Below are 23,089 nucleotides of genomic sequence, written 5' to 3' on the forward strand. Positions count from 1 at the left end.
TTCACAGAAATAGTTGTGCCTATTGGAGAATCCAAACTATTTTCCATATATCCTCCTGTCATTATGCATTCAGGTATCTTTGTTGAAGCTAGTGCTTAATGTAATAGCAAGCTCAGGTTCTTTAATTTTAAATGTGTAAGTAAAATTTCGAGGTTTAAAGAAGAATATTAAGCATAAATGCCAATGATTCTGGCATAAGAATATGAGCCCTTACTTCACTGTCCCCTTTGACGTGTCTAAATCAGTAACAGAGGCTGAAAGAATTTAGATATATTCCTAAAATTCATCCTTGCAAGCCCCAAAAGTGCTCGTGTTGTTGTTCTGTACTATTTATCATGCATCTCATTTCATACTCTTTGAAGCCGAATGTTTGTAGCATTATGGAGTGCTGCACACAATCAGTTGACCTAATAAGAGGGATCCAGCTGTGTTCAGGCCCAAAGAGCCAGCCTTGGCATTGCAGCATTTCTGCCTCATGTGTTTGAGGTGTTGCTCATACTTTACTTTTAATTAATACTTTGGTGGCTATGTTCATTTGTACTCCACCCATCACACCCACGGACTTCAAAGGATTTGTATCAGCATAACCTCAGTATTTATTTTGTTTTATTATTAGTTTGATTTCCTAAGGAAACAAGGCTTAGAGAGGTTGTGTTTGTCTTGATTTCTGCCCATCCATCCTAGTCTTCTTCATTTCCAAACCCATTTTCAAACTGTTGGTGAGTTTTAGGGAAGCTGGAGAGCATCAGCAGTCCCAAAGAGGTGTTCCTGCACACTTCATGATAACTGAACATGGCCAGGTGATACTCCCCCATGAGGGATGCTGCTCAGCTTGAGCTCAGCTATAGGTATGACAGCTTGTAAAGGAGAGAAAGACACAATGAACTTCTCACATCTTGGGAAAGCTGCTGTGATGTCAACTGTAGTAACCCCCCAGAAATCCAACCATAAGACACAAGTCTCTAGCATGGCAGCTTTCTTAGTTCTTCTCAGGAACTATTTGTTACTAGCTATGCCATTACAATATCCAGCAGGCCTACTCATGGCCAGAATGGTGTTATGGTGGGGATTGCACGTAGAATAAACAGACCTTTCACACAAGGAGTGGGCAGGTAAATGGAGCTTGTCTCCATCAGCTATTGATCCAAGCAGTTACTGTGTGTTCTGAAAATGCCTCAGATACCTACCAACCAGATGTCATCTTTAGAAGTACACAGGCTTTAAATATTTTAATATATATGAGTGGACAGATGGTCACTTAGCGTAGCATATTAATGGAACGGGCAGAGCCGTGCTGCCACTGGCTTTTAGTTTAGTGGAATTGCAGTGTTTGTAAGCTGCAGGTGTTCAGAGGCAAGTAATTTGCAGCCAGCTCAAATTACTTAGGGTACATGACAGCAAATTATTTAGGTAATGAAGCTGAAAGTGCAGGAAGATTAGAATATTATATAGTAAAATCATTCCTTGTTAATTCAGTTTGTGATCAGATATTATGTTGCTTTAAATACCACATTACATGCAGTACCCTTGTTTGAGTCAATGAATATGTATGAATATGTCAGTGAATATGTATGCCTCCTAATTTAATCAATATACTTCCAAACAGCACTAGCAACATCGTCTGGCACAAACTGCATCCCTTTAGAAACAAGTTAGCCCAATTTGTATATGTATCGTGCTTCATTCAAAATGCTTCTGAATTAGCTACAAAGTTCTACATGCCCTCTGAAGCAGGGGACTGGTAAGCCACGTCCAGGGAAGGGAATTTAAATGTTTCTTGAAGAAAAAGGGGATAACTTAAGCAGTACCCTGAGTCTCGGGAGACCCTAGCTCCTGTCCTGACTGTAATATGCACACCACATCTGGCCTTGAAGTCTTCAGTTCAGCTAGCAATTTTGGCTCTAGTGCTTTCACCAGAAAGCAAGTGGATCCAAGAAGGATGCTTAGTGCCCATATAGCTTTTAAGAAATAGAGTTCAGTCTGACACAGTAACCAGTACAAGCTTCGGTCCATCTTTACTGAATAAAAAAAGAGGGTGTACACCTGGAATTTTCATTCAGACACCTTAACAGAGAAGAGAAGAGAAAACTTAGGTCTTTGGAAAATCTTTTTTTTTTTTTTTCTTCTGAAGAATGTTTTCTTCAGGGTGGATTGATAATACACTTTTCTGTGTCGAGGCCCAATGTGTTTCTACTTAGATGTCAGAACTGAGGAGAAGGATGTTCCTTGCTTCCATGGCCGTACGGAGCCTTGTCCTGATGGGAGTCTGCCCAAGGAGTTAGAAAGGAAGAAACTAACTATTATGATGAGCTTGTAGAGAGCACTTCCTTACCGATGCAGAATTAATTAGTTTTCTTTCCTCTGTTGCTCAAACCAGACAAGGAATAAAGCAGCATTTCATTATGTGGGAATTAATAAAAAGGGAGAGGCTGTCTGGAGGGGTTGGTTTGGCCAGAGACCTAAAAAGGCAGGCAAGTCCAGTGAAACTGGTACAGATCTGGGGAAAGAAGGGAAGCCTGGAGTAGGAAGAAATAAGGGATATTCTTCTGTTACAGATGCCAATAAAAGATGTTGTTTAGTTGTCTCTGGTTGTCTGGTAGGCATGTTCATTAGGAGTTAGGTGGAGACAGTCATGTAATTTAGGCATACCAGAGCTACTTAAAAATATTGCCAAGTAAAGACACACTGGATGGAGGAAGAAGAATGGTTCAGGGGACAAAACACTTTTTTTTTCTCTTGCAGTGCTTGGACTCAAGTTACTGTTCTGTCTGATTTCAAGCAATCAGTCTGCACTCAGTTTTACTGCTATAAAATAAACCATCATACAGCATTACAGCAGAAAGAAGATACATTTCTTGGAAACTGCCTGACGTTCCAGTGATAGGAATAGCTGCGTTTTAAGAGATCTTCAGTATACACGTATATAGAACTGGGTGTCAGATGCCCTTCAGTTTTACATCAGAGCGCCCTGTGTTTGACATCGTGTCATAACTGCTACCTGTGGCCCTTAATGGCCATGTCTTTCTCTCAGGAGCTGTTTCTCTAGCCGTTTGTTCAATGCTTGAGGTGGGTCTTCGTGCTTGGGTTCGTATCTGTTGCTCCTGGTGGTTTGTTTGGGCTTCACTTCCTATTCATCACTGCCTTTGGCAGAGGACATCATTGGTAGTATTCTGGAGCACTGTTATTTCAGGGTGTGAAAGATTCTCAGGCCTTTAATCTGGGAATACAGATGGCATCTGTCACCTGGGTATCTGTAGCGGTTTCTAAGCAACCACGAGAGTTTATTTTTTTCTGCTGTTCATATTTAAGAAATAATTTGCTCATGCATGAACCAGAATCAGCCTGAGCACCACCTCAGGAGACAGAAATTGTAAACTGTAATTTAGGCTAATTCTAGTCTAAAATATGAATTACAGTATTTTATACAATCTTGGAAAATACACTATATAAATATATGTAAGCACAGCACAGGTACAATTAATGAGAACACGGCAGGAAGCTCTAAGTAACTCTGGGAATGTGAGAAACCAAGTTGGAACATACTCTTGACATGTAAAAATATTTCCCACCTGCCTTGTTTGCATAAGAACAAGGTTTTAGCAAGTACATATTTGCATGTCAAAGTTATAAGTGCAGAAAATATTTTCACCCTCGTAAGAAAAATGCATAATCTTGGCACAGGCAATTTGCATTTAGTAAGTTTAAAGTATCCAAGTCCTTTCATGCTATATGGAAAGTGTATGAACTTGCGACAGGGATTCCATTTCAATGAGCTGATTTGCAGAGGCAACCACATAGAGCAGTAATTGATCTGATGTCTTTCCAGGCATTAATTTGTAATACAATTGGTTGTGGCAGTCCCAAGTAATTTATGTTTCTGAGTTTCATCCCACTGTACTGTATCTCAAAGTGAAATGTTAAGTTGAAATTGTAAATGCTATGTGCTCTTGAAAGTAAGTACCTTGAAGGTGTAGTAAATTCTAGGGAATCGGGAGTTCTGAAATGATTCTGGATTTGGTGCTGCAGTTCGTATGCACACTGGTCAGCACATACCGGCAGAGCTGGAGCCTGTGAACCTCTGTAGATTCTCTTCTAACAGTAAAGGACCCTGGCAAATGCATTTGGGACCAATTATTGCACTTTTTAGGCTATTAGTAAGCTAGCTTCAGGCTATCACTTTGAAGGCATGTTACATTCCTTCAGAAACACTCTGCAAATGTCCTGTTGCTTAAGAAACAGAGATTGCATAGACAGGTTTCATGGGTGATTTAACTAATATGCTGGAGATTGTAGATAAACAAGATCCGATTATATCATACCTCTTCGTAATAAGGCAGTAATTATGCATATAAAAGTGAAATGTGAAAAATATATTACCATGTGGCTGTTCAGATGAGCTTTATTGCTGTTCTGCCAAAGGAGTTGGAGAAGGCTAGTGACTCCTTGTAGCAGAGTAGAAAAATAATTGCATGTTGAAAAGTTACAAATGGGAATCAATAGATCTATTCCAGAATCTGCCCATAGGATTTCTCTCTGAAATTGAACTTTTGATGTTATACGAATGTTGAACTTGTGTGAATTTCAGTCTGTTCAATTTGGTAATATAAAGTGTTAACTTCAGGGGAGGTTATGCTACCCTTTCTGTTCTGAGGCTTTGTAATCATAGGATGCTCTCCTAACAATGCAGAGAACAAATTAATAAAATAACATACGCTGTATTTTTCTCTTTTATTATTTCACTTCCTGCCTTGTTGTGTTTAATGCGTTAGCTGAGAGCAAAGTGAAATTAAAACACTTTTTTGCACGACTGCAGAGCAGAAGTATTTGTCTCCTTTAGCATCCTAAACAGACCTTTTAATTTCAGCCTATCATTCGTTGCTGCAGGGAAGGTGTGGGATTAAATGTCAAGAACGCAAAGATCCTTACGATGGAAGCAGATGCAAGTGGTGTCCTGCAGTACAAAAATATTTTGAAAGCTGCTGATATGGAAATACCAGGCAAACAACAATGTAGTCCCTTAGCTGCTGGGTACTGCTTCCCTTAGCAGAGTATTTCAGCTGCTATTAGGTTCCTGGGAGCAAATGGGTACTATTCAGGTGCTCCGTTCACTGCATTTGATGTTGCAAGGAGAATATTTTGAAGTAACAGTTTAGCGCAGTGAGTGCTGTACTCTGACAGTACTCTCAAGACTACTGGTCTTGAGTTTTGGCCTGATCCTGTGCTGTGGTTGTGTGTTGCAATGAAGTGGAGCATACAGTAGCATTCTTGTTATAAAAGATGATTCTATTTAATAATAAGCAGTCAGTTAGGGATTTAATGGCATGTAAAATACGGCGTTCGAAAGAGTGGATGGGACTTTTTGATAGCCTTGTTGAGAGTACAATGGAAGTTAGGCTAATGCAATATCTTAGGTGCGATTTTATGTGTTGTCACAGACTGGATAGCCATGAACTGGATGAAATAAAGGCTCTCTGAAGCTATCAGGCATATCTTGAGAATAGGTTTCAGTTCCTCGCAGGAGATTAACTGCACTTTGGCTGTTTAATAAATCAGGGTGAGAGACGCAGCAAGGGTTGTGTTTGTATTCCTGTTCAGGATAATCCAGTTCAGGAAAATCAATGTCGGCCGATCCAACACAACTGCAGGACAGAAGGTGCATTCTTTGGATTTTTCTTGCTATCCAGCTGATAGACGCATTCAGTGTGTTTGTGTGAGCACACACAAGCATACATAAAATGTTAACTGCTGGTCTCTGGCATTATAAGCTACTGCCTCAGCCTGGTCCTGTCTGAAGAGATACTTGGCTAGCAAAATAACTGCTGCTGCCTTCTCTGAAAGCAGTTGAAGAAGTATTCCTGAGTAGATGGGGAGTCCCTTATTAAATCCTTGTATTCCATGTATATTCCCATTTCTGGGAAGGAGTTGCCATTTAGAGATGCATGCAGAGAGTTTTGTCACACAGTAAACTGAATTACAAGTGTATATATAATTTTATATGTAAGTTTGATATAAAAATGAGGGCTTTTGTATCCTGTATCTCCTATGGCATTTTCCAGACTACATTATCTCCTTTTAGTTTTTGTATGTTGACTAGAATGCTGCTGTTTTCCTCCCTCATTCACTCTGTGGAAATTAATATACAAAAATTTACTGATAACTCAATTCAGATATGTGAATTTTGGATTTCTTGTGTAAACTGCAGTCACTATTTACCATGTTGCGTCTTTTATGTGTTGGCCAGTCACATGAGCTGGATGGCATGATCATGACTCCTCTGTTAAAGATGTTGCATCCATTTTCAGGCAGGGCAAACTTTTAAATTACATTACAACCTCACAGGAGTGAGACTGGAAGAAACCTTTCCAGTGTCTTCCTAGCTCTTTGGCCAAAATGTGAACTCTCTTACTCTTTTTGGCTTTGAAATGCTGATTCCAGCCTTCTTGTGGGTTCTTAAACACCTTCTCAAATGACCCATTTTAATAACCCAAAAGCTATTATATAACGAGCAGCCATAATTTAGTCCAAAGCTCTAGGGGACCCTCACAGTTCAGCAATGAATAGTTAATGCGGTATAATGTTTAGCAGGTTATTAGTTTTCACTGTACAAATGCTGATCAGGGAATGCTTTTATAAGGTGTTTAAAAGAAAATGTAATTAACTGGTTGCGTGTTTCTGTTGCAGCTCAAATTGAAATTATTCCATGCAAGATCTGTGGAGACAAATCATCAGGAATCCATTATGGTGTCATTACATGTGAAGGCTGCAAGGTAAGGGTCTAAAAAATTAAGTCTTAAAACAGCATTTGGCTTTTGGATAGTGATTCTTTTTCTTCCTCTTTTAAAGAGCAACTATTGTGTGGAAGTTGAATCAATACGTTTCATTTCAAAGAATATGAAATCAATTGGTGAGTCTGAAGTACTGTTTTCATTTGGGTTTTGAAAAAGGCATTTTTGTGACACACCTTTCAGGACAGGCTTCAAAAATCACGCAGTTGTGCTGCATGTTCTCTAAGCTGTTTCTCTATGAATAAGCAGAAGAGGTTTAAAAAGATGAACCACTTCTGACAAATAGCAAAGAATCTGTTCTGTGGATGCACTTGAGAGGGAGTTTGTGATTTTCTTGAGTCTCCCTCTCCATTTTTTGCTTAATAAATCACTAGGAGGCTGTGCTGAGACCTCTACTGTGAGAGCTCTCTGACTTCTCAGTTTTCTTTTGTAACCTGTTACAGTTACAAATCTCTTCTGGTTTGTATGGAAGATGCTGTTGCACAAATACTACATGCTACTGTTATTAAACTTATTCAAGTCTTTCTGTGAGCAGTGTGTATTCCTTACGACATAGCTCATTGCTGTGTTAAGGTTTAGGCTTTGATTTTTTTTCTGGATTTGTACCTTTAGGAACTCTAGTGAACAAGGACTCCAATAGAAGCACTTATGTTTTGTTTGGTTTGTCTCTCACAACCAAGAACTAGACAAGACAACGCTAGCGCTATTTCACGGTGATGTGAAGCTGATCGTTTCTTTTTATCACTAGTGCAGAATTACAGCGCTAGCTTGGGAATGACACAGTACGCACAGCTGTGCTGTAGCTCGTTGCTTTCTTTATGTAAGTGTGTTGCTGTCCCATGCTGATGGGTTTTTTATTATTAATCTACGCTTTGGTTGTTAAGAAATTACGTTTATGGTAGGTTTTAGGGTGCTCTCCTGACATGCTTGATACTACCTTCCATCATCAAAGAAGCAATGTCCTTGCATTCACAATATAGAGATGTCTTTTGTGTTTTTCCACGGAAGATTTTTGTTTTCATTCTCACGTTCTCTTGGGTCTCATGCAAGTATTGGTAAGAAGAAAGAAAGAAACCTCAGAATGCTAAAATTATACAGGACTATACCTCATGCCCTTTGGAAGAGCTGTTGCTACAGAAGAATGCAGGAAATGCACTAGGAATGCATTGGTAATAAATAGTAGTTATTTTTTTCGTTTTTATGCAGTAGTTGAACAGCACCTATCAAATCTCAGCTTTGAGAAGTGGCGGACATTTTCAGTGGCAGTTCTTCTGTGTGACTGTAAGAATATCAAGTTACGTTGACTGTCCAAGACCCTTTAATCTTTACATGGTATGGGACCTGTATACCTGAAAGACTGCCTCAAGGTTCCTGATGAGCATCATTGTCAAGAGACTGAGGTTAGCATAATGCTAACACTCATCTGTGCAGAAAACAGGGGTTTTACAACATGGCCCGCTGCAGAGCAGGAACAGGCTGCCAAAGGGAAGGAAAGTTGCCAACTGTATCATCTTTGGCTTCATCTTCATGCGTTTCTTTGAATGCAGGCCTTCTCTTAAGCCCTGCATGTGAGAAGAGCCCCCAACAAAAGCAGCAGGATGGCTACATACAGGAGGAAATAACAGCACGCACCATACTCACAGTCACATTAGTTGGTATGTAGCTGCTAAGAGCTTAGCACTGTGGGTTAGAAAGAGAAATTCTATTGGGAACTTTTCCATCAGAGTGACTGTGCTTTCACAGGAATAAATGCAAACAAAAAGTTTAAAAAATTTAAAAGCTACTAGGAGAAAAATCCATTGTGTACCTCCAACAGCCAGAACAACAGATGCTGGCCTCGTAGTGAGAAATGCATGTGCAGTTCCTTGCATTTTAGAACAAAAGGTTTTCCTTTGAACCCTATATAAACTGATTTCTCTGAAAGTCTCTGCGGTCCTCAGTCTGCCTTTGAGAATGCCATCAGAATGGTCAGCTAGTGGGAAAGGGCAGAAGGGAAGGCAAGCAAGCAAGTATACTCGTCACGCTGAAGCCTATTTGAATGCTGTGGTGCAGCGTGTGTGAATAAACAAGACAGTGGCTCAAAGACTGAAGTTAGGCATTTTCTCCTTCTGTTGCACTAGCAGAATCAAGTTCTCTAACTATACAATTTCAGGCTGTATTTTAAAGCAAATAAATATCAACCTAGTTACTTCTCTCTAGGAGGCAAAGAACTCTGAAGTTCACTGTTCTTTAATGCCACAGCATCAGGCGGGTGACCTGCAAGTAGTGAAAGATAAGGGAGTTCTAGGGGGGACAAGTCACAGGAAGAGTCTAAATGATAATGGCTGTACAGCATTTAAAATACACTACTGTAGCAGATGGGTTTTGTTTGTGCTAAGCTCTTCCACAGTAATGTCAACAAAGTCTCACCCAACAGAAGTATTTTGGCTGGTGAAAAAGTTGGCATAACTTGGCTTCTCCCAAATGAGCCAGGTGTGTATTGGTCTGGGTTTGTTCTTTTTTTGTTGGTGGTGGTGGTGTTTTTTTCCCTGAAGTGTATTTCCCAGCTTTTCTGTGGCTCTGATCTCTGCAGGTTTGAGCATGCTTACATTGCTCTTCATGTTATGTTAAACCTTCTTTCATAAAAACTACTTTGCTATGAAGACCTAGTTCCCAGCCCTACACTGACTCATGGAGCCAATGTCCTAAACGAACGTAGTCCCAGAGAAGTCAGTGAGGTTCTCCACAGAAGAACCCATTCATGGGCTTCAGATTGCAGGATCAGGGCCTTTAGTCATCGTAAATGAACAGAGGTGCTGCTGCCCTCTCAAGCCAGGCCTGTCAAGAATGATCGATCTACAGGCAGCAACAGCAGCAGGGTAGGATGCTTTCGGCTCCCTTACTGTTTTTCACTCCGCTTTAGTGTGAACTTTAATGTTACCTAATAGTAATGTTAACATAAATGATACTGTTTAAATATTAATAACCACTAGAAATATGATTTATTTAAAATCTAACATGAAGCTTCAGTTGCCAAGACCTACTTTGTAAGCTAAATCTGTACCATGTGTGAAATCACAGAAAAACTCTGGTCAAATTGATTTTTGCTGATCCTATTTGCCCTGCTGGTTTTGTAGCCCTTCCATTTCATATACCTGAAAGTTTTCTGACCAGTTTTTCTTGCTTTATTGCATTTTACATATGAGACTTGAAGACTTAAATAAAGTCAATTAGTGTTTCTTGAGAAGTTTTCGTTTCCTACCTTGCTTTGGGGTTACTGGCTGCTTTTATCATATCACTGACTACTCCCAACCCATGAACCTATTTAACTGAATTTGAATTCGCACTAAATATATATATATATATATATATATATATATATATATATATATGAAAAATAACACCCCCTCCACTTCTTCCCCCCCAATGATAAAATGAAGTTTGTAGCCAAGCTCTGTTTTATACTTGATTTCAGAGGGCTCCTGTGGCTTAGTATAAATCACTTAAACTTTAAGAGACTTCTCTTTCTTACCATCAATACATACAATGGGGGGTGATGGAGGGGGGAGAGAAAATGAGTCATTTAAGACTTCTGCTCAGAAGCATAGGTGAAGAGTGCCACGAACACTGTAGCATGACTCAAATAAAAGTTTATTCTTGTGTTTAAGATCAGAAATGCTAGTACTGTACTAGCACTATTGAAAAATCTGGTATATGAGTGGAGCACTCTTTCAGCTGTTAGTTGTGGGAACCCATTAAAAACCTTTTCCTCAGTATTAGGAATCATGGTGAGAAAGGAGACTAGTTTGTACACATGGTTCCATCCAGTTCAGTATTTTCTGCTTCAGGCTGGCCTACTGACCCGTTACCAGATCTTTTTCTTTTAAGTACTGGCCTCTGGCCATTTAACCATGCTGAGTCCCTTCCTTTTGCTCCCTTGCCCACTAGGTATGAACAGCAGATATTGTTTGATTTGTTATGAACGACTAGACAGAACTGAAACAGCAGTACAGATTAATAAATACATCCTTCTCTCAAATTAGCTAGACAGATTTTTTTTTTTAAGAGAGACAGCAACACTGTCTTTGGTACTGCAAGAAGAAATTGTTGTCAGGAAACACCTGAACGCTTCAAAAGGACATAGCAAAGCATTTAGTTTGAAATGAACTTGGTGTTAATGAACTATATCTTAGAATTTACAGATGCAATTACTTGCTTTCGCTGTCAACAGTGCCAGTTCATGCCCAGCTGACCCACAAACATATTAGTATGACTCCTCTTTGCTTAAATGCCTGCAGTTGTTCTCATAAGACTGTCTATACCTGGCACTTCTGCACATTTCTCACATTTTCAAAGGTTTATAGGCCCTGGCTTCTGTCTTCTGTGTCTTTTTAGACCTAAGATGGTTCTGTTCTTTGTAAGTACAAGAAATATCCTTGTCTGTTACTTCAGAAAACAATACTTGGTATTGTGATTTCCCATCTGAAATTGCTTTTTTTTTTTTCATATAGACATTGACTTTGTGTACTAGTTGGTTTTTCATTACTCTGCTAAACATGGAGTGTCACACTGGTATTGTAAACACGTACCTCTAATTCATGTTTTTGAGGTTTTTCTTTCATAATGCATTGCCTAACCAAGTTTAAGCAAAAGATGTAAGAAAGCAATGAGCGGTGTTACAAAGAAGGTACATAAGAAGCCTTGTATAACCTGATAAACAAAATATCATTCCTGTATTTACTACATATGTAAAACCGATTTATTTCTCTGTTTTCAGTGGCATTATAACTTTGTTATCAAATACTTTATTAACAGTTTATTTTAAAATTTTGTCATGGTACTCTTTTCCCTTTATAATTAAAATACATGCATCTTGCCATAAAAGGGTTAAAATCCACTTGTAATGTTTACATTTCTTACATTTGACAGTGTATTTTTTCTGATGCTTCTTATAAGAAAATTTGATATAGTTTGCTTTAGAAAAAAATAAGAATCACCCCCCCAACTAATTGTTAATTGCTCAGAATATTGCAAAACTTAATGATACGTGGCAGTCTTTAAGTATTAGCCATAAATCATGGGATTATGAATAAGTCTTTTTTGTCACGGGCTTGCATACAGTCATTCCAAAACGTCTGCCATTAGGATGCAGCAAGGCAGCTGTCAGCTGTTTTCTTGTAATTAAACAGCCAATGAGCAGCTAATTAAGACATATGTGTATACAGAAGTGGAAGTGGGTATGTTAATGAACTGTAGGAATCAATTCATTAAATGAAAATTTGTCAAAAGACCAAACATGAGATCAGCATTTCAGCCTGTGCCACACTGGAGAGGGAGTCTGTGCGGTGAGATTTGTGACATCAGAGAATCACAATCGGATTTTTCCCATTCGAAGTAGGAAGCTTAGACAGAGATGTCTGTAACATGGAGCCACTGAACAGTGAAGTTGCTGGAACTATTAATAGACTTTGTGAAAACTGCTATTTACATTTCAAAGTTCTTTTTTAACAAGTTGTTATTCAAACTGACTTGCAGATGAAAAGTTCTTGTGCCCTTTTTTCCCAAACTTGATTTTTTGGCAGCGTATGAAAAAACATATATTGTTTTGTATATAAATAGGAGTCTGAAATGCAGAGATGAGGCTATGGCTTGTAATCTGCTCCTCTCTTCTTCTGGCACTGCGTTAATACAGCTACATAAAAAGGGAGACGGGCAAAGCTCAATGACGCCTCATCAAAATCAGCTGGCTCTTTATTCTGACATCAGAAGGCGGCAGGGCTCCACACACTCACAGACACTCTGATACCAGAGACCTTGGCTCAGCCCATGCCATCAGTCAGAGCGGTGTAACATGGTGACATTTTTTAGTGCAGGAATAGTTTTGTTTGTTTGATCAAGAGGGGTCCAGTCTGCCTGTGGCCCATTACGCAATCGCGTGAATTTCAAATAATGGTTATGAACATCCATGCAATTAAGGGTATGTGGCCTGGGCTGGTTTGCATAATGATTGAATGTATACACGTGTACCAAACATGCATATACCTCCTCCTTCCTGGTGGAAAAATTATAGCTAGCTCTGTGCCTCTGGCAAAAGAGAGAAAATAGAACAACACAATGTAGTGTCTTTCCTTCTCTTCTTCTCTTAAAAGAAAATGGAAAAAAAAAAAAAAAAGGCAAGAAACTGTATTTACCCGCAGAAGTCCCCTCTAAATAGGGGCTTCCCCCTATACCTTTAGGGATATGAGATACCAGGGACTGCCAAAAGGTTAGAGAAATCGCAGATAAATGACAACAACATATGCAACATAGAAGAATTTTGCAATTAAAAAACCTTCAGTTTAACTTTGTTAATTCCACCTCAAATCTCACGTGTTTCTGAGCTCTAGACAAGTTTAAATTCACTTCTAAAATTTGAGGCAAGGTTTTGTGTTTTTTTTTTGCTTTAGCTACTGCTGATGTTTTCAACATGCCTACGCAATACTGTATGGTTTGTTTTTAAAAGCACTCTACTACATCTGTGATTTGTAAAGTTCAAGTGCTTTTAAAGGCCCCAGTTTCAGGCAGTTCTGCTTTATTGAAAATATAGCTTCAAGCTGTAACTTAACTGATATATTGTACACTAAAATGTATTGAGCAGCTGTGTCTCTAGGGAAAATCTGGAAGAAGCAAAAAACTCAATATTTTCTCCATTATAATACTAAAAATAATCCTCAGCTTGACACGAATATTCTTAATAGAGAGAAATATGCCTAATTGGCAACACAGACACAGTGCAGGAACCAGCCAGAAGAAAAAGCAGAGATCTTTGAGGGCAGGTTCTTTGTAGATATTGATAAAACTGGTTTACAGGATCTCAATGGTGGCAGAAGGTGTAATACAGTTAATATATGAGCATGTCATTCAGTGTAACTGTTGAAGTGTTTAGAGAACTGAATATTCTAAAGGACTGATAATGCAGAGATGCAGAACCTTGATCAGTAAGTCATCACTCATGTTGATACCTAAGCCTGTTTTTCCAGTGAATCGCATTGTCCTTGCATGTGTAGTTGCATTGGAGTGAGAGGCTCCAATAAGGGTGCTAACAGAACTGGAAATTAGGCTGTCTACTTACCTGAGACTTTGTTCCTCCAGAGAGATCAGTCATGATGTTGGAATGATATCTAAAAATTTCCTTGGTTTTATTTCACGTTTTCTGTAGGGTGAAATGCGTTCAATCAGAGCTCAGTATGTGCTTGCAATACTTTCAGCCTCAGTGACAATCACCTCACTATTGATAAATATTAGTTGAAGTTCAATCAGATAAAACAGACCAGAATAAATGGTATGAAAAAATGTATAGGAAAACGGGATTAAAGAAGGCATCTTAAGTTTCCTCATTATGTTTTTTTTTTATATTTCATGTTTCCCCAGTAGAGCTTTAATAAAGGAGACATAACTGAAAACTAGTACCCTCCTCAAAAGATGGAGCATATGGCTTTATCTCAGCATTTTGTTGTTCTTGTGTCTGCAGGAAGTTTGCTAGGAAGTTTCTTACTTGTCATGCAAAAGTCCTTCTTGTTTATTTCACCAAGTGTCTGGACAGAATGTGCATGTGCTGAGGGACTCCAGAATGTGGTCCTTGAATAAATAAAAGATTGGTAAAAGTCCAACTTTAATTAAAGGGTGCCCAGCCTTTCTGAGGAAGTATTTTCTTTGCAATGGTGTTAATTAATCCATTATGTGGCAACATAAAACTAAAATACTGTGCTCACTGATCTCAAATGCCTCTTTAGAATGACTGCATCTTCTCAGAATCCCTGTGAAGTAGGTATTACACACATACCAGCTTACGTTTGGGCAGTCTGTGGCAAAAAGATGAAATGAACTTCAAAACAAACAGCTGGCGTAGTGATTACTAACGTGCCATTCTGGTAGAAAGAACTAACTTCTATCTACTGTACAACCTTCCAGAGTTGGCTTTCTTTGGAGGTGAACTTACCCATTGTAGTTGATTCAGAAAAGAGAAAACAAATACGTAAAACCTTTCTCAGCTCCCCCCCCCAACCTAAACCCTTCACTGAGTTGAACAAAAACTAATTTGTCAGCATCAAACTAATTTTAAATGTATATACATTAAAATTTTGTTCTCTATAGAGGCAATTGCTCAGTATCATGCTCTATTTTTAAACATGTACATACATTGTTGAGGCTGAACATCAGAGCATGCTACTGTCATCTCCAAGAGCAGAACAGGGTATCAGCTGTTGAATTAACTAGATGTTGAATCTTTCCTATTTTAATATCCATGCTGACCCAAGAAAGGTAGGAAATGAAGGAAATTTAGGTTTAGAATTATCTCATTTGGAAATAATTGGCATACAGTGTTACTGTACGTCACATGGAATCTGTGAAATCAGTGAAAAAACATGCAATTCCTTTACGTGTCATAACATTTTTTTAATAGTTGTTTCCTACAGTTTACTCAGTTTACTGTTTTTTGTTTGTTTCCAGTGGGGGGTGGGGGGGCGGGGACACAAACAGACAAACACTCTTCCTTTAGTTGACTGTAGTGCGCCTGAGCTTCATTTTCAGTTAGGTATGCTGCCTTTCTGAGTCCTTATTCACTCCATCAGTTAACAGCTTCTTGACTTGTATTACGCAATTCTATTGCAGTTCTATTCTATTTGCAATTCTAGGGCTTTTTCAGAAGGAGTCAGCAAAGCAACGCTACGTACTCCTGTCCTCGTCAGAAGAACTGTTTGATTGACCGAACCAGTAGAAACCGCTGCCAACACTGTAGATTACAGAAATGCCTTGCTGTGGGGATGTCTCGAGATGGTAAGCTCTGCTAACACACAATTTAATTGCAAAAAGTAAAACAGTATTTAGTATACTGTGTGTTCAACTGAAACAACATAAGGCTTAAAAGTTACTGGATATCAAGTTGATAGCTGAGATCATTGAGTAGTTTTATGTTATACATTTAGATAAATACATATAACTTAGGGCATGTATGAAATTCCTTTTTTTTTCCTACTCATCTATTGTAGATTCCAGTTAAGGGTTTTGCCTTTGGTCACTTGAAGATGCAGTTTTTAGTCTTAACGTTAATACTACCTCTATGTATTCATTCCAATTTAAGTGACATACTGTTGTTGCAAGTAATGGTCTGCCATACTGATACAGATCAGAACTGTTTTAGAATATATACAGAAGTTAAATGCATGTATAATGAATAGTGGAAAAAAATCAGAGAGAAAATCAGTGTTTCTTCAAACCTGTGTTGAGGTGTTTGTTTGTTTTTTAATGGTATATTTCTGAAGAAAATGTGTTCCAGTGCTGTTACTGTTAAGCTCAAAATTACACCTAGTGTAAACATGCAAATCTACCTCTCAGTAAAATGGAAGCTTACATAACTATTAGAACTGAATTTGCAGCTGATATTTGTATACCTCTTCCACAGGTGTAATCAGGCTGCCATCACTTACCCAATTTCAAGAGTTAACTCAGTCTTTTCCCCTGAAACAGTGACAGCAATGTTGCATGTTCTACACACACATGTGCATTACTCTATGTACATCAGGCCTGATTAAGGAGATAGCTTTCAGATTATGTGTACTACTTAAAATAAATTTTCCTTTTTTTTTTTTTTATTGGGCATGAAACTAAAACTCTGAAATGGTTGACCATGTAGTGTAATGACTAGTTCATCTAACACATTTGCTTTTCTGTAGAAGCATACAAGGTGGTAGCCATCTTATTAAACTATGAGGCTTTTACAGCTGACACAGGTTCCAGAAATCACATAACGTATTCTTAGGAATTATGAATATATTGCTGGCAGGAATTGGACATTTCATCTCAGACAAGCATAGTACTTTTTAGCTTCTGCTTTTCTAGGTGGAATTTGAATGCTTAAGGGATACGTGGTCAACTTCAGTAGATATATAAGAAAATATTTTAGGCACAGAAATGGAAAGATAATAAATTAAGCTAAAACAGTAACTTCTAATGGTCAATTTAAGTTGCATGCTAAAACAGTGTTTTAAAGAGTACATGATGCTGTTATATTACCGGTAATTGACAGAAGTGATTCTCAGGTCTGCCCATCTTGCTGATTTAGCTTTTATACTGTCTCCTTCAGTGTAGTTTTTAAAGACCCAAGACAAATAAAACGCAGCAGAGGATTTATAGAATTGAAATGTCTTGTGTATCTGTATTTCAGCTGTAAAGTTTGGTCGAATGTCAAAAAAGCAGAGGGACAGCCTGTATGCGGAGGTACAGAAACATCGAATGCAGCAGCAGCAGCGAGATCATCAGCAGCAACCAGGAGAGGCAGAACCACTAACACCAACATACAATATCACCACCAACGGGTTAACAGAGCTACATGATGACCTCAGTAATTACATTGATGGGCATACCCCTGAAGGTAGCAAAGCAGACTCTGCAGTTAGCAGCTTCTACTTAGACATACAACCTTCTCCAGATCAGTCGGGTCTTGATATTAATGGAATCAAACCAGAACCAATATGTGACTACACACCAGCATCGGGCTTCTTCCCTTATTGTTCTTTTACAAATGGGGAGACCTCTCCAACTGTGTCCATGGCAGAATTAGGTAATGAGAGAGAAAAACTTCCATTGTAATTGTCTTAATAGTGTCCTTTGGATTAAAATGACACATTTAGCCAGGTGATAGTGAGAATGCTGTTTCAGGACAGCTGTGAGCATGTACAGGCATTCTTCTGTGAAGCGCACAATACCCTAATCATGGTTGAACACATTACAGAAGTGTTACAGATCAGATCTATATATAAAGTAATTTTGCTTTTGTTTTCAGTTCTTGTAATAGTACCTTCTGAATACTGATGAACAATCTAATTTTTAGTGCCGAGCAGCCAGAGTATTTCTTTAGTTGAAGATTTATTTTTGAATGTCTTACCTTCCTTTTTCATTAGCTAAATACCATATTTTCTAATGACAAGTCATGCTTTTCTAACATGAAAAGTCAGTGGATTTTCTTCCACTGTTTACCGGTATCTGGGAAATACAGAACCAAAACATCAATGTAATCTGAGGGCGGTTCTCTTTTCCAGTGGTTGAAGAGAATCTGGACTCAGATACTTCAGAAAAATTTTCAATGGAGCATGTTTTGATAAATTCCCTAAGATCCGTATAATGACCACATTAATTAGGACATTTTACTTTAAACCTTTCACTCAATGATTACAGTAGGGCTGAATTCCACAACTATTACTTATCAACACCAGACTTAAATTAGAGAGCACTGTGTCAAGCAGTCAAAAGTGAACTAGAACAGGAGAGAAGCAGCTTTAAGATTCCTAATTACTCCATTAATAAACAACCTAAAAATTGAAACAATCAGGTATTCCAAAATAACTTTTTCTCTCGCTATTTTTTTTTTAATTAGAGGCAAGCATGTGATAAAAAAATATTCTGCTGGTTTTATTTTCATTTACGTTCTCCAAGTACCTTCAGTTACAGATAAAGGAAAAATGAGAAGAAAAAATAAGATAAAGGCTATTTTACTGGCTTTGTCTCACTCAAATGGTTGTTAAAATTCTCATGGGAATTAGTAAAGGATCAACATTAAACCTATATTAAAAAGAAAGGGCTTTTCCTTCTTAGGCCAGGTGTTGAGTTTGGAAATGAGTTTGTTGTATTGCTTACCTTTATTTACACAGTGCTTGCATTTAAGCCCCATGGAACGTCATTTGGGTGCCCAGCACTGACATTGCCAAACAATGTCTGAAGAATGTTTGTCTTCCAGACTAAGGTTTTAATTTAGGAAGGTGTGGCTGTTCAATGAAAGTATTTAGGTGTGTGCTTAAATATGGTCCAGAACTGAGGCTAAGGTTAGTGAATAATATCGTAAAATTTCACCTTCTGTATCCTGCAAGGGCATATGAATAATGCTGTCAGATGCTACTAGTGAAAGTAAAAGGGTAAATGTTTTAAGTACACACTTTTAAACAAAAATTCTACTGAAATACAGGAAAGCTATGATAACAACAGAAGTATTAACTACCTTATGTTGTAGATCGTTGATTGTTCAGGTAGCACATAAAATCTGATTTTAGGTATTATTTTAAATCAAACTATTAATGCAATAAGTACTAAACAGACTGGTCAGTCCAGCAGCTCAATTTGTGAAGAGCTGGGATAGGGTGTTATTAAATAAAGCAAACTTCACAGAAGACCTGACGCTCGCATCCTTTAGGATATCATGTAGTTCATGATCACCATTCTCTTTCACTTTCATAGAATCACAGAATTGTTTGGGTCGGAAGGGACCTTAAAGACCACCTAGTTCCAACCCCCTGCCATGGGCAGGGACACTTCCCACCAAACCAGGTCGCCCAAAGCCCCATCCAACCTGGCTTTGGGCACTTCCAGGGATGGGGCATCCATAGCTTCCATAGGTAGCCTGTTCCAGAGTCTCACCACCCTCAGAGTAAAGAATTTCTTCCAAATACCTCATTTACATCTACTCTTTGTTTAAAATCATTACCACTTGTCCTGTCAGTGTACATCCTGGCAAAGAGACTTGCCCCATCTTTTTTGTAGGCTCACTTTAACTACTGGAAGGACACACTGAGGTCTCCCCAGAATTTTCTGTTCTCCAGGTTGAACATCCCCAACTCCCTGTCTTCATAGGAGAGGTGCTCCAGCCCTTTGAGCATCTTCTTGGCTCTCCTCTGGACCTGCTCCAAGAGGTCCATGTCTTTCTTGGGCTGGGGGCCCTGGAGCTGAACTCAGTACTGCAGGTGGGGTCTCACAAGAGCAGAGTAGAGGGGGAGAATCACCTCCCTCAACTGGCTGGTCACACTTCTTTTGATGCAGCCCAGGGTACGGTTGGCTTTCTGGGCTGCAAGCACACATTGCCAACTCATGTTGTATTTATTTCATCTACCAGTACCCATGAGCCCTTCTCTGCAGAGCTGTTCTCAATGCACTCATCACCCAGTCTGTACTCATGTTTGGGATTGCCCTGACCCAGGTGCAGCACCTTGCACTTGGCACTTTAAGCCTTCCCTGTCAGCAATGGCCTAACTTGAAAAAGCACTGACTGCAGAACTGTGAGACAAGTCACTAGGCCTCTACTTGTTATGTGCTAAAACACGTGTCAAGAGCCAAGGTAGAAAAGAGAAAGATTTTTAAGTCTGAATAGTACTTCACAGTATAACTCTTAGCCCAGGTTTCAAAGCTGACTTTATCTTAATAAAAGCAGGAAGGCCGCTTACTGAATTTGCAGTAGTTTGAATGCTCCCTGGTTTCACTGAGTTTTGCCTTTATTTTTCAAGCTTTTTGATCTTGCAGGCTTTCTTTGGCACCCACTGCTGTGTAACAAAGAAGTTTGTCCCAAATACAATTTTCTTTATTTAAAAATAAATTCAAGTTCACCTAAACATCTTACAAACTAGTGAAAGGACTATACTTTGTGTTCCTGCATTCAAATCTCAGAACTGCATTGTGAGTGTGTGATGTGTGTGTGCGTGTACAGAGTGCCCTCTAATGGATGCGCTGGGCCAGGTATGGTAAGATCCAGAATTCTGCTTTGTTTACTGTGAGTCTGTTAGCAGTTTGCATTAATTTATTTTTATGAAGAAAAATTCAAGGAGATCTGAAATTAAAGCATTCTAATAGCTAACCTTTCCCCACCTCCTACATATTCCAAATGGAATATGTTAGTTTCCTCATGTCTGAAGGTATAGCTTTGCATTTTTAATGTGTATAACTTTTTGGTCTTTCTTTTAGAACATCTTGCACAGAATATTTCCAAGTCTCATATGGAAACTTGCCAGTACTTGAGAGAAGAGCTACAGCAGATAACATGGCAGACTTTTCTTCAGGAAGAAATTGAGAACTATCAGAACAAGGTATAAAAGCATGCCATAGTTTGGCAAGCTTTTTCTAAAGCATGGTATTCCCATAACACACTGCAAAATTCACTTTTTCACTGCTTTCTGTTTACTATCAGGAATATACATTTATGTGTGTTTTCAAAACAAAAAAACACTCCTAGAATCTAAATGAGTATGGCAGGAAATACTTTACATTTGTGATTGTTACAAGTACAGGAAAAGGTAAAGCTCCCCAGACGTATTTGTCTCTTACTGATAAACGGATAACAAACCAGCATTTTTTTTCATTCCTAAATGACATGTTATTTACTCTTCTTAGTTTGTAATCGCCCCTATCATCCAAAAAAATAAAAAATAAAAAAAATAAAAATCAGCTGAAACCATCAAGTTGTAACTGTAGAGTTCTTTACAGCTGATCTGTAAAATACTCATCAATACGAGGACATGCATGACTCTTGGATGGGAGTGTCTTACTCATTTTCCATTCCTATCCAATAAACAAGAACGTGAATAGGAGTCAGTCAAAAAGCCTGTTGGCTTGTTTGACGTTTTCTTGTTTTGCATGGTATATTTCCTTTTGAGGTTATAAACACAGAACCCATCAGATTTCCCACCTTCACTGCCAGGGTTGGATCCCTGATTCATTCTACAGCTATCACAGGGTTTCAGATTTACCTATAGAATAGCAGCAGAATGCTTGCCATGCCTCCAGTGGGTATTGTACGTTTTAATCCCTGTTTGTATTTTCATTATGCCTTCCATTCACGTACTACTACCAAATGGCTACTTTTGGAAAACTATCTTGAGAGTCACTACTAAAGCACACTGTTCTTTGAATTTATTTTCCATTTCCACAAAAAATACTTAACCTTTAGGAATATCATTTTTTTCCACTTGTTAGATAATCTCATCCTGAATTATTATTAACATAAGAGAAATTCACTAATTGCATGCTGCCTTTATGTCATTCACAAGATGATCTTCATATATGTATACTTTATATGTATCCTTATGAAGACCAGCTTGTTAGATAATTCATGTTCTGTAAAAAAAAAAAAAAAAAAAAAAAAGACAAGTCAATAGGAAAAACGTGATTATGCAGTGCTAGAGTAAATTGGTATTTTCTTTTGATGCAGTGAGTAACATTCCCACTGAAAACACCAGAATTATTACACTTGGACATTTTTTGGCTTATGAACTAAAAATATTGCAGCCTGGATCTCTCTGCCATCACTGAAGAAGTTTTACATGTTTGCATTTTCACTCATCTTCATGAGGCTTTTTCTTTGAGGTTAACTTCCCTTTTGTTATAAGCAGACTGTAGCCAGGATTGCTGGAGAGAATTCACTCCACTTTGATTTTCAGCTCAGTTTTACTTTATGAAAATGGGCTTTCCAAACATTAAAACCTTAATTAGTAACTTTTCAATTTTTCTTCTTTCTCAAACAGCAAAGGGAGGTAATGTGGCAGTTATGCGCAGTCAAAATAACAGAAGCTATACAGTATGTAGTGGAATTTGCCAAACGCATTGATGGCTTTATGGAACTGTGTCAAAATGATCAAATTGTGCTTTTAAAAGCAGGTATGTGGGTCAATTTTAAGGTCTGCTTCTATTAGTTTTGACTGAGGAAAGTGCTAGCTGTATACAGTGATTATGTATACATATATACATATGTTGTACAATGATAATTTAAAATAGTACAAGAAAAAACGTACAAATTCCGTGTGTCTTCTGTTTGAAATAATATGCTTTCTTGGTTACTCTGGATGGAATGAGTTCCATTTAGTGGAAGCTGCACCCTGCCCATGGCAGGGGGGTTGGAACTAGATGTTGTTTAAGGTCCCTTCCAACTCAAACCATTCTGTGATGAGTTCAAGTCTATGTATGAAATTTTCATTATGAGCAAAGGGAGCAATAAGTGTGTAAGGATGAAGAAGTCGGATTCAATTTTTTTGACTTGGCATACTAATAGTGAATAACATATTTGAAGGTAAAAATCCAGATTGTTCTACACAAGATGTTGTAGAAGTAATGCAGATTACTTGGACAAAGCTGTTAAAGCTTCATGAGCATAATCTAAATGAACTGCTTTGACTTCAGAGACTTCATTATTCTAATGAAAAATATTTATTAGCATTAACTAAGTTGCTTTTACAAAAACTTCTAAAGGGGTTTATGGGAATTATTTTAATTCTACTATCAAATCGAACTATTCTTTGTTGCATCTCAGAAACCGACTACCCTACTCAATCTATACTGAAGGCAGAGCATTTTGAAATTTTTAAATCCTCACTTGCAACTGAAGTCTCTACTTAAATAGTCAAACATACATTGTTTCTGTTTTAGGGTCTTTAGAGGTTGTGTTCATCAGAATGTGCCGTGCCTTTGACTCCCAGAACAACACAGTCTACTTTGATGGCAAGTATGCTAGCCCAGAGGTTTTCAAGTCCTTAGGT

The 23,089-nt window shown here is 38.3% G+C and overlaps 1 protein-coding gene across 12 annotated transcripts in view; it reads left to right on the forward strand.

Annotated features, from left to right (window-relative positions):
- The window catches only part of RORA (RAR related orphan receptor A), a 433,189-nt gene that overhangs the window by 395,622 nt on the left and 14,478 nt on the right, over positions 1 to 23,089 (forward strand). For 11 of the 12 annotated variants that reach the window (XM_083851041.1, XM_083851040.1, XM_083851035.1 and 8 more), the window contains 6 exons: positions 6,682 to 6,767; positions 15,440 to 15,581; positions 16,969 to 17,364; positions 20,526 to 20,647; positions 22,082 to 22,214; positions 22,980 to 23,087. In XM_083851041.1, the coding sequence (XP_083707167.1) occupies positions 6,682 to 6,767; positions 15,440 to 15,581; positions 16,969 to 17,364; positions 20,526 to 20,647; positions 22,082 to 22,214; positions 22,980 to 23,087 (987 nt within the window). The remainder of the gene's footprint in view (positions 1 to 6,681; positions 6,768 to 15,439; positions 15,582 to 16,968; positions 17,365 to 20,525; positions 20,648 to 22,081; positions 22,215 to 22,979; positions 23,088 to 23,089) is intronic. The other variant, XM_083851042.1, reaches the window with a different exon arrangement.

This window comes from Anser anser, assembly GCF_964211835.1.
Source record: "Anser anser genome assembly, chromosome: 10".
Taxonomy (NCBI): Eukaryota; Metazoa; Chordata; class Aves; order Anseriformes; family Anatidae; genus Anser; species Anser anser.